Genomic DNA, 13,430 nt, shown 5'->3' on the forward strand with positions numbered 1-13,430 from the left:
CTCCTGTGATGCAGGAAGGGCCTTTAAATAATGAATAAGCTTTCCTCAATAGGAAGTTTCATTCTATTGTCTTGAGCGCTTGAAACAAAGGTGGAGATGAAAGGACATGCTTCTGTGGATAAATCTGAACTGGATTCAGCTTAGGTTTGTCAAAAGATACAAGAAGATCTGACATTAACAAGACTGAAAGAGCTTTATAATACTAAAACAAAAGAACGTCAATCCATTTGTTTTAGTGACATTGTTATTTTACATACTGTATTACTAAATTAAATAAAAAAAATAATTCAGTTTTGATCTTACTGAAGAAAACAGCAAAATACTGTAAAATATTGTTAAATTTGTTCTATAAAATATAAAATTCAAGTAACCGCAATGTGTGGTGGAAGTGCTCACAGAAGTGACATTTGATTATATTTAATGTTTTTTTTCCTAATTTTGTACATTACAGTATGTATTTTACTGTATGTTCGGTTTCAATTTATTTCATTTTTTATATCATACTCTGATGTGTTAACTTTGCTCTGTCTTTACATATTTATTAGCTACTGTTCTTGTCCATGATCTAGTTTAGTAGTTCAGATGGTTGGGACATTAACATTATATCAGTTACTGAAATATGCAGCTATGAGCTTTCTGAAACATTGTCTCTGGCAACTGCAGCTGCTGTGTGCTATGTGGGACACTGCAGATAATAAGTGGATTAATAAATCCTAAAAATAAAATATCTATTATATTTTGATTCTACATTCCTTTGGAAAACCACTCAACCGGTTGTGGGTGAGTCAGTAGGGCATTAAAATATCGAGCGATGCTTGCAAAACAAAGTGAAAGAGAAACAAAGAGATTTAAAGCGAGCCACAAAATGATGGCCTAGTTCAACATCTGACAGAATGAATCATCATGTGCCCTACTTCCGTGTTAGCACTTGGCACTTGGTGGATCTGTCTGAGAATCTGTCCTTTCCCCTTTAGGCATCACACTGAGAACTCGACAAGGTGTCTGTCGAAATCACAAGGCCAAATTAAAACGCATAAAATAAATGTAGTGAAAGAACACTGTATATTATCTGCAAGAGAGATCACAGTTGATTGATTGTTTTGTGTAATTTTGTGGTTATGTGGGTCATTTAGGAAGTACAGTGTCACGTTTTCTCCTTCATGGCCGTGAGAGCAGTTTCAGGTCTTAAGTCTCCTTAAACAATGAGAACAATGAAATGAGGTTCATCATAGCTGCTGTAAAGTCACCTGACAATGTAAAGGTCAGACATTAATTCATCTGACAGGTCACAGTAAAATGATATTAGACTGTGATCAGGTTGCATTTCAGATTTACATACTAATATTGCAATAGTGACAACCAAAAATCCCCTTTTGCTGAATGAATTTGCATGACCCACATTAGTTAGGCTCCTTTTTTTAGTATATAAGGTAAACCACCTCATAGACGACTTTTAAATATATATTTATACCTTTCAGACCTTGTATGCAATTAATAGTTGACCTCTAGCATGTTTTGAAGTGTGCTTATTAGTTATAATTCAAACGCAAAAGGCCCAAATGATATTTTCAGGCTAATTCCATTTCCATTGCAGATGTCAAGATTTTATGCTAATAAGTAAGAATCCACTCGAGGAGACAGTGATTTGTTCTTGAACCAGCAGCCTTTATTCATATGAAGCATGCATTAATAGATGAATCGCAAGTATACATACTTTTAAGAGCTCAGCCTGCCATTGGAATTATAATGATACAAAGAGCCAAAAACATAACTTCATCTCTAAAATCTACACATTGCTGCACTCTCCTCCAGCTCACTTTCATTAAAAATTGCTTTCATTCCCATTTCTTTATTTATGAAGTTGTACAAGCAGAATGAATCTATAATACTCTGCTACATGCTCAAAACTGTGGATTCAAAAGTTACAAATTGTAAATAATTGCAAATGCAGGGATTTTTTGGGCTGAGAGTAGTCTTTAATAAATAACACATACAGTTTAACATTTTAGGAACTGTCTTAAAGAGCTCTCTCACTTCCAAACACTCCACACACATTCAAATGTACTTCCTTTTTGTGTTTTACAGGTACCAGCGTGTGCTCACTGGGATTGGATTCATTTGATGGGTCAGTCATTACTTTCACTTTTAATGCGCTTCAATTTGAAAACACGAAATCACAGAAAATTCATATTGCCTTATCTGTAAGCTAAGGATTTAAGCTCTGTTTAGGTTGTGCTTTAACAAAAACCATCAGGCATTCTATACATTGCCTAGGCATTCTATACAATACCGGGATTTCACACTTTGCCGGTAACATATACATTTCCTTCAATCCTAAAACACAGCACAATCTAATGCATAATTCAAAATACATGTAAAACACCTGTGAAAAGTCAATACGGAAAAGTCTTTCATATTAACACAGTAAATTGTGTCCTATTTTTACAGCCTTTTCTTATTGTATCCCTAGATCCAAGCTACACTTAAACACAAGTTTCATGTGTAGAGCTGATGAAGTGCACTGTTGCTCTTCTAAACCACATTATGCTATGATTATTCACCATTATATTCAAAACAGTTCTACGCTGAGCCCTGCTCAGCCCTCCAGCGGTGGGAGATCCTCTCTTGGAGCAGGGCATCTCAGCTCACCGGAGCATTTTTGAAGGTGCATTGTGCCAGTGTCTTTTGTAGAAAAGTGTTCCCATTCCCACGACCATGATGCAGGCGAATGCCAGGATGCCCACAGCTACGCCGAGACCCACAGAGGAGTCCACAGGTTTTTTCATGTTGATTGACACAGCTGAGATGCAAAGACATATGAGGTCAGATTGACTAAGCTACTAGCAAAAAACACTCGCAACGCAACTTTGGGTCAAATATGGACAAACCCAGCCATGGTTTACATTTTTAAATTACATTTATAACCCAACGTTTGGGTTTGCCCATATTTGACCCAAAGTTGGGTTAAAACAACCTAGCATTTTTAGTGTAACTGTTCAAAAGTTTAGAGGAGGCTATTTATTTATTTTTTAAAGAAATCACTACTTTTGTTCAGCAATTAAGGGTATTTCTAAATGTTATAAAGGATTTCTATTTCAATGGTATTTTGACATTTCTATTCATCAAAGAATACAGTTAATGCTCACCTTCCTCTTTTGTTTTCACCACTGAAATGAAATAAAATGGAGTCAGTTTCTCAGAAAGCAATGTAGGCAACTTAAAACTCAGTAGTGTTAGCTTAGTGATTCATTTTGTTTTCAAAAGGGGAAGGAACGTACCGTTCTCTGCACGTATGATGATGGCTGGTGATGTGATGGTAGTGCTGTCTGTGACTCCATTTGAAGGAGTGATGGGAGCAACGTCTCTCCTTTTTCGTTTGCGACATTGCTGTGGAAAAAGCCATAGATCCTGGTTAGTCCAAAAAGTGTCCCGGACAATATTTGTCTGGGTAGGTGACCTGTATGTGTGTGTTGCTATTTTTGTGGGGACAAAAATATCTTCAAATGCCCCCACAAAAATAGCAAAGCTTGCCAAAACCACTGGATAGTGACACTAACATATGATACAGCATTATGCAAACAATACGATCCAGACCAAGCCAAAAGGTGTTTCTATTCTGCTTAGACTTAATTTAAATTCTAACAGGCTAATTTAAGAAATGATGTAAATGGGGGGCTTATGTTGTATGTGTGTATGTGTTTACCCTAAATGTAGCGCAGGTTGATATTTCACACAGTCTTGTGATGCAGTGCAGATAGTACGTCGACACTGTCTGGTTCTGCTGCTCTGTAAAGCGGAAGGCAGGGAACGAGAACCGAGCAAGCTGCATCTCCCCGTTCACCAGCATTTTAGTGAGCCGATCCATTTCACATCTAATCAAACAAATCATCAAACAAATGATTCTGTCTCAGGCCCTCCAAACACTTTCAGACAGATTTTATCATTGCAAACATGACTTTTGTACATGGTGCAATGGTATTATGTTGTTTTGGACATGTACACACAGCATGATATATGACTATAGGAATTGTCCAGTACCAGGGATGCACCGATACGAAATCATTTTTGAGAGCCTGATTACAAAAACAATAGTCTTACCATGAAAAGCCATGTCCCAAGCACACAATTATAATGTTCTCATTACAATTTTATGTAGCTTATATGACAGACTTGCGATGCACGTTGCAATCCCCCCCCCCACCTTTTTTTTTGAAGTGATTCCAATCATATTTCAAACAATTCAAAACCATCATGGTGAACAGTGCGCTTCTTAAGTTTCTCAGCTGACGGATATAATTAATTATTTATCGACTTTAATATATCGGCCAAATTTTCTTATCGTAACATAAATCAGCCGATCCCGATATGGTGGCCGATATATTGTGCATCCCTCTCCAGTACCATAGATCTAAGTACTAAGGTATTTGACACCATCACTGTACCATATACTGCCACAATACATTTTCAAGGGTTAACATAAAACAAAACCGAATGATACTACATATGTTTGTAGTTTGGGTTAAATTTTGCACTTTTATCGCACTTCAATTAAAAAAAATTATAATTCATATTACCTTATCTATAAGCTAAGGGTACTGCATTATGTTATTCAGAATGCAGTACTCGTCTGTTATTCGTGGATTATTTGTTTCCATGGTAACATTGTTTTCTTTGGACAAGGGTTTCCCCGAAATGACTGTTTTAGGCATTGTTACCTGATTTCTGCGAAATGTAACCTGACACCATAGAAGAGCTCAAATCAGAGCTTATCACAATAAAAGATATATTAAAATTTTTCTTTCTATTATTTATTAAGTTGGTAATCAATCAATTAATAATAATAAAATAATAAAACTGAATTATTAATCATTTTAATTTTAATATTATTTGAAAATATAACATTATTTGAAAATATAACATTCTATCTATCTATCTATCTATCTATCTATCTATCTATCTATCTATCTATCTATCTATCTATCTATCTATCTATCTATCTATCTATCTATCTATCTATCTATCTATCTATCTATCTATCTATCTATCTATCTATCTATCTATCTATCTATCTATCTACCTACTATCTGTCTGTCTGTCTGTCTATACTTACAGAACATTTCCAACCGTTCCATCCACTTCAATTAAAAAAAAAAGATAATTCATATGGCCTTATCTATAAGCTAAGGGTACTGCATTATGATTGTAGTTTGGGTTCAAAAAATAAATAAAAACAATATATTAAAAAGATCATAATATTAAAAATACTAGTTTTATGATTTAAACTTACGGCACGAAGAGGTTGAAGAAGTTGTTGGTGCTGGGTGCATTGGAAACTGAGGCAAAGCATCTGTCCAGCAGCAAAAAGTACCTGTGAAGGACATAATAATGGTAAACTTCAACACAAAACTGCTCGATTTACTGCCATGATGGTACTCAGTGAAACATGTCTTACTGGGAGGTCAAGTTGGTGGCCTCCACTTGCACAAACACATTTGTCCTCAGCTCAATCCCAATGGGAGGCATTTGGAGAGGCTGGGTGTAGTTTATGTCCTGAGAAATGAAACAAAATAAATTCAGATAAATAAATATTTGATATTTTTTAGTTGATCTAATCTATAGATGCATGAAGGTCCAGTTAGGACTGACATACACTGAAGAGTCTAAGATTCAGAGTGCTGATGAAACTGCCATTGTTGTCTTTTACTGCAATCGAGGAGGACGACCTTTGAGAAGAAAGAACAAGGTTAAAGTTTACTTGAATCAGCTTACAATTACTCAACGTTGACAACTCACAGACTAGACGTGTATGGCCTATGTGTCATAGTGTTTCTCTATTGTGAATTTTATATTGTCTCCCTGTCCCTTGAGGAAAACAACATGGATGGATTGAATTTAATGTGTTGTTAGTGTGATAGTACACCAAGACGCTTATTCCCCAGTGAGTTTTGTTCTTTTATCCCAGGCAAGCAGATCTTGCACTTGGTTTGCTATAGCGTGAGAGAAAATGAGTGCTTACACATCCACTCGAGTGTTGTTGATCAGGTACTCCAGAGGATAGGAGCACGAGTAGTAGTACTTCAGCTCGGCATTATACGTCACGGTGCCTGTTGTGATGTCACTCGACCGTACAAGTCCACTGATGTTGACTGTCTCAATGTTGGAGAAATCTGAGAATACGCCTGTCCCAGGACTCCGATACGTCTGTGGAGAAAAACAGATTGACCCTTGACTTTGTGTAATAAGATATTTTTTTAATTTTTTAAATATTATTTATGAATCTATCCATCCATCCATCCACCCATCCACCCATCCATCCATCCACCCACCCACCCACCCATCCATCCATCCATCCATCCATCCATCCATCCATCCATCCATCCATCCATCCATCCATCCATCCATCCATCCATCCATCCATCCATCCATCCATCCATCCATCCATCCATCCATCCATCCATCCTATCTATCTACCAACCAACCAACCAACCAACCACTTACACACCCACTCACTTTATCTATCTATCTATCTATCTATCTATCTATCTATCTATCTATCTATCTATCTATCTATCTATCTATCTATCTATCTATCTATCTATCTATCTATCTATCTATCTATCTATCTATCTATAATCATCCATCCATCCATCCATCCATCCATCCATCCATCCATCCATCCATCCATCCATCCATCCATCCATCCATCCATCCATCCATCCATCCATCCATCCATCCATCCATCCATCCATCCATCCATCCATCCATCCATCCATCCATCCATCCATCCATCCATCCATCCATCCATCCATCCATCCATCAACCAACCAACCAACCAACCAACCACTTACACACCCACTCACTTATCTATCTATCTATCTATCTATCTATCTATCTATCTATCTATCTATCTATCTATCTATCTATCTATCTATCTATCTATCTATCTATCTATCTATCTATCTATCTATCTATCTATCTATCTATCTATAATCATCCATCCGTCCGTCCGTCTGTCTATGTCTGTCTGTCTGTCTGTCTATCTGCCTTTTTTATATTTTGTGAAATTTACTAGCAATTTCTGAGTGAAAATTGTCTCTAAATAATTTTTTTCTCCTTCAGTGTATTACTCACAATAAAACTGCTGCCACAGGCATTGGTTGAGTTAAGCGGGAACCGAAATTGGGCCACTGGAGGTGAGACGGTAGTGTCGACGGTCCCCTTGCAATCTGGGTTATTTATGACATTGTTGAGGATCAACTCTGATTCGTTGTAGCCAGTGTATAGAACAGGACAGAATCTGATGGCCAGACTGATGTATTCCGTTCCGCATTCCACCGAGATGTCTGTGTACTCTATCGTGACAAGAACGACTGGATTAGTTGTACAAAAACTGACATAAAATCTTGCACACACAATTTTTTTTTAAATCGAATAAACAATTTTTGTTCATCAGAATTTCAACCTTCCGTGTGATTCATCAAAATTATAAATCAAAACTATACCTGGATGTCTGTAATCTGATCCACAATCGCTTTGTGTTAACTGAAAGCTTTTGTCGAATTTTGTAGCTAGGAGGACGAGGAGAATGTTGAGGAGAATATATTTCCTGTTGTTTCCTGAATGTGAACCTGTTCATGGAAGAAAATAACACCATATTCAAAATCAGTTAGTCACCATTGGTACATCCAGGAGGTCAGCGCATATCCCATAGTTACACGTCCTAGGACACGTACGCACCTTGTATCATGCTTGCGGTTGGCTTTGGAATCCTCTGCCTGTGAGATCTCCTTGCGAATTGAGAGTCTTTTTATAGAGCACTTTCCTTTGTGGGATCGGATTAAATGAAATAAGGTCAGTTTGGTGTGTTCACTGTTCAGGACCAGCCCTTTTGTGAATAAAGTCCCATAGTCGACTGCCTGAGGGCACTTGCTGAAACTCTACACATGGTGGGCCTTCAAAGACATGCAGTTGACAATGGCCTGGTTTCTATGTCTACTTTACTTAAACATGGATACCCTTCCTTGACATGTTAAGACCTCATGGAGTAAGTGTCGTGCCCCAAGGAGTGGAGACAATACGGCGATGGCTCTTTTAACACTGTACGAAATGTCAGGTATTTTTATATTGATCCAAAGGTAATCCTAGAAACACAACAAACAAGGATTATAATGCAAACATGTATGATTTAGCAATTTAAGTCTAAGAGTGACTGTTTTAATGAAGAAGAAAAAATATGGATAGACAGCTGAGTTATTTGTTGTTGTTGTTTGTTTACTTCTGTTATTCGTGGATTATTTGTTTCCATGGTAACATTGTTTTCGGACAAGGGTTTTTCCTGATATGACTGTTTTAGGCATTGTTACCTGATTTCTGGGAAATGTTAAAGAAACTGTACTCTTACCAATTGAAATATATTGAATATTATATTAACATAACCTGGCACCATAAAAAGCTCAAATCAGAGCTCATCACAATAAAAGATATATTACAATTTTTGTTTCTATTATTTATTAAGTTAGTAATCAATACATTAATAATAATAAAATAATAAAATTTAATTATTAATCATTAATTTTAATAATATTTGATAATAAACATTGTATCTATTGTATCTGTCTATCTGTCTATCTATCTATCTGTCTATCTATACTTACAGAACATATCCATCCATCCATCCATCCATCCACCTATACTTACAATATGCATATTTCTGCTTTTTGTTTATACAGGTATACGTTGACAAAACTGTTGCAACAACTTATATAATAATGATTTGGAAAACTGTTTACACAAATTCTTTCTGCCCATGTTTCATAAATTAAGCCAACTGGGCATTATTGGATAAACAATTAAATAGATCAGAAATCAGACAACATAATTGCAAGGCTGAGGAAAACATTCATTAAGCACATCTCAGTGCACTCCGGGGCTTTGTTTTGACTGTCATCCCTTCACAGTAATATCTCAATTTAGTCCTGAGTCACTTTGTTTGGTTGATCCAGTGCTTGACAAAATACAAATAATGCCATCAAGCTTGACAAAATACCACGTTCCAAATGAATGCTTATTAGCAGAGGTGGGCACAAATACATCAAAAAATATTTTGTTACAAACTACAAATACTGGCTCATGAAATGTAACAAAATAAAATACAAAATACTGATGTGAAAAATGTATTTAAATAAAATACAAGTAATTAGTATTTTGAAAATACAAAAATACTCCCACAATAATCTTAATTCTTTTTTTTATTACTGTAAGGTCAATAACACAAATAGTAGCAATAACACAAATATGAGAAATGTGTAAATTAAAAATGGCGAAGTAGCAAAATAAAAAAGGGGGGGGAAAACAGACCGAGAATTTGTCACAAAATCAAAATTCCATTTTAATCATAATATATATGATTAATCATATTAATCATAATATGTGTGGGTTTGTTTTACACACGAGACTCTAACTGCCATGATCGCGTATGCCTTTTCCATAGTAGAATCGCGCTGCATGCGCAATTATTGAAAAACAATAGGATTGATGTAGCCTGACTTCGTCATACTCATATTCTAGGCAGAATGTGAGTCTGATACTGCTCCATAGGGCTTTGATTATGAGGCGTGTCTTAACCGAACCAGGAAAAAACAACAACTCTCAATTGGATAGACCTACAACCAATCAGAGCAACGCAATAAGTGACGTATGTTGAGCGACGCATAGTTGTTAATAGAGCTCAACTGCACACACGCGGTAAGAAGTAGTAAAGTAATGAGTAAAGTAATAATAAAGCACTCCATGAGTGCGACCAAAGGAGAAACAATGACCACAGGGTTTTCATTGCGTCCCATCTTCTTAGCGACCATCGGAGTCAGCTGATAAATTAAACTTTTGCCGAATCCCGTAGGAAGGACGGAAACACATATTTCCGATCGACAAATGCCTTGATTGCGGTTCTCTGTTCATCTTTAAAATTAATGCGCTGTCGATTTCTTTTATAACAGACGCGATAGCGGAATCTAAACATCTCAATTCTCCTGCTGCAGTCATCTTTGTTGAAATCCAATTCAACCCAAGTGCTCTTTGATGACGTGGGTGATTACGTAACCGCAGATCATCTGTCCATCATCGATTAAAGCCCGCCCTGGCAATTTGATTGGCTCGGCCTTCTGGGAGCCGAGCATAATTACTCCTCAACGGATCGAGTCCAGACCAAACTTCCCGAAAAATGTTGTGGGCGGGATTTGGCCTGGCACCCAGGCTAGGATTGGTGATTATTTTATACAAAATCTGACGGAATATCAGTATTTCTCATATGTAATACGTTTAAAAACGTGTAAAACCTGCAGATGGATGTTATATTGTGAACGCTCGCTTAGCATGGAGATTTCAGTGGAGTTATAAAAGACGCGCTGTTTCATAATATGAGGTCCTTTTATGAATGACAACACAGTGCATTGATCTCATAAGTCACAATTATTTTCTCTATAATGCCGTTCAGTGTCCAATATGTGTGTGTGTAGACTGTATATTTTTCACAAAACACTTTACCTTAAAGGGATAGCAAGTTCACCCAAAAAGGAAAATTCTGTCATCATTTACTTATCCGTATGTTGTCCCAAACCTGTATGAGTTTCTTTCTTCTGTTGAAATAAAAAGAAGATATTTTGGAGAATGTTGGTAACCAGACAGTTGACGGAAGCCATTGACTTCCATAGTAGGAAAAAAAATACTATGGAAGTCAATGGCTAGGCTACTGTCAACTGTTTGATTACAGACATTCTTCAAAATATCTTTTTTTGTGTTCAGCAGAAGAAGGAAACTCATACAGGTTTGGGACAATAAAAGGGTGACAAAAGTTTTATTTTTGGGTGAACTATCCCTTTAATGCCGTTTTTAAGAGGAGCAGCGCCACTTCTTCTCCTGTGTTCAAAACATAGACTGTAAAAAAATATGGACGTAGTGTCCGTGACGTCACCCGTAGGGGTTCAAAACTCATTCACTTCTTGGAGGGAGCCCGGTCTACAGGGTGTCACGTGATTTTCGTGCATCTAACCTGGACATTGCCATTGCCAACATCAGACCGAAAATATGGCAAAATCATTTACTATGGTGATAAGCATATGGTGATTTTTCTTAAGTATTTAAGTATTTGAAATACTCTAAATGCACTCCCTCAAAATATTTTGTTACAAACTACATTTTATTTTTTCCACACCTGCAAAATACAAATTACAAAATACACTAAAGTAATTAAATACGTATTTAAAATACATTTAATTGAAATACTGCCCATGTCTGCTTATTAGTCACTTAACACTTATACACCGACTATTCTTATTCCACCAACAGTGTCCTGCTTATATCCTGCTTTACTTCAAGTCTGACATGACAGAAAGAATCACATAACCTATGGCTCATTCTTTATACACTTGTCCAAGTAGATGTGAAAACACTGTTAAGTGGTGTGAGAAGGTCAGTTGATTATCTGTAATGAGAGGGCTCTCCTTTAAGCTGCACTTTGTTTCGGCACCTTTCTTTTCTTTCTCTGTGCAATAAGTCATAGATCCAGATAAATCTGTGGAGAATGAAAGCTGGGTTTAATAAAGCTTAAGCATGACCCCTGCCCGTGTCTGATGCCAGAAGTGTGAGATCTTCTTCAAAACAGATTTCTTATTGGCATCCACTTATAAATATGATGCTACACAAAGATCTGGTAACTCTCACTGCTAGGGTCAAATCATAGGTTGAATGGCAATACAATCATAATTCTCATGCCGTAAGGCTACAGGGCCTGTGTTTTGGAATATTGGAAACTTTTAATTGGCAAAACTTAAATTTGTAGCCTCCTATAAAATATAACACAATAGGCCTATCATTTATTTTTGCAATAAATACAATACACTACTGCTACAAAAGTTTGGAGCGAGTAAGACTTTTTTTTTATTAATGCTTTTATTCAGCAAGAATGCATTAAATTGATCAAAAGTGACAGTTAAGACATAATGTTACAAAATATTTCTATTACAAATAAAGGCTGTTGTTTTGAATTTTGTTTTTATCAAAGAGATCTGAAAAAAAAAATGTATCACGGTTTCCACAGAACAACTGTTTTCAACATTGATAATACAAAATGTTTCTTGAGCACCAAATCAGCATATTAGAATGATTTCCGAATGATCATGTGACACTGAAGACTGACGTTTATATATAAAATATATTTTTTATACATACACAATTTTATATTTAATAATAACATTTATTAAAATTGTGATAAATTCATATTTATTTAAAAATATAATTTAAACTCTATATATATATATATATATATATATATATATATATACACAATTTTTCTGTCATTGGAATTCAGAATGGCACTTCCTTGTGTTAAAAGCTGGGTTTGTATGATTTGGGGTTTGTGCTCTTAGGTCACTTCAATCAAAAGAGCTAATCCTTATATTCTAGGCTGACACTCAACCCTTTTTTATGGCAGATGAGGATATTCATGTCAGGAACAAAAGTGGATTTTTATTTATCCTTGTATATCACTATGGAAACCAGCATTGACACAAATACAATAATAGGCTTACATAAAGCACACTGGCGGTAATATGGTTCAGTGATGGTTTCATACGGAAATATCATTATACTTTTATATAAATTATGGTACCTGAATGATCACCATGGTATTGGTAAAATATGTCGAAAATATATATTGTTTGCTGACAGTTTCTCGACAGCTTTGCCTTTACACTTCTACCAGCTCAGGACAGGGGGAATTATCCTCTAATGGGTTTTGTTTTTCCATATCCAGATAGGACATGATGTCTCATTCCTGCCCTTCTATACCTTTGATTTCTTCACATTAAATTGGGCCATTCATTCATTATGCCAAAATCCCATTAATATTTTCCACTGATGTCAAAGATAATACAACTGGAAGTCTTCAAAAGTCTGATATGAATACAGGCTCTTTGTTTAGCTGGCATCATGATGATTACGATCATTGTGAAGACCTTTAAAAGCTTGCTTTCTTCAACATGACAACACTGAATACAATAGAACTGAGTAATGGATTGTGATCCCTGTCTGTTTTGTAATTATTACTGCAAAATCGCCAAACTAAATATTCAGAAGCAATTCTGAATTTACTTTATTGTTAAAGAACTAGAAAGAAAGACCTACAAAGTAATACAAATGTGTGTTTGGGGGATATATAATAACATGGGTTGTTACATTTAATTAAATTATCTTGGACATAAATTCCATTCAAATATCTTTAATAAAAAAAAAATATAACTAACACTGAAAATTAGAGTATGTGAAACTAACTGCTAAGACTCATTACTGTTCAGTGGGTATCACAGAGACATATGCATACTAACGAGTAAAAACAAATACAATTAATTAAAACTAAAAAACTTCGCATCCACCTC

The 13,430-nt window shown here is 35.8% G+C and overlaps 1 protein-coding gene across 1 annotated transcript; it reads right to left on the reverse strand.

Moving 5' to 3' along the window:
• Positions 1–2,645: 2,645 nt before the first annotated feature.
• On the reverse strand, positions 2,646–7,747 carry LOC308683425 (zona pellucida-like domain-containing protein 1; the record flags this gene model as incomplete). The annotated part of the gene is made up of 11 exons (XM_081353897.1): positions 2,646–2,800; positions 3,147–3,167; positions 3,279–3,387; positions 3,704–3,872; positions 5,288–5,368; positions 5,453–5,550; positions 5,651–5,723; positions 6,017–6,201; positions 7,132–7,352; positions 7,503–7,628; positions 7,738–7,747. The coding sequence occupies 11 exons, from the start codon at positions 7,745–7,747 to the stop codon at positions 2,646–2,648; spliced, it is 1,248 nt and encodes a 415-aa protein (XP_081210023.1).
• Between the last annotated feature and the right edge of the window lie 5,683 nt (positions 7,748–13,430).

This window comes from Scardinius erythrophthalmus, assembly GCF_964197995.2.
Source record: "Scardinius erythrophthalmus genome assembly, chromosome: 23".
NCBI classification, from domain to species: Eukaryota; Metazoa; Chordata; class Actinopteri; order Cypriniformes; family Leuciscidae; genus Scardinius; species Scardinius erythrophthalmus.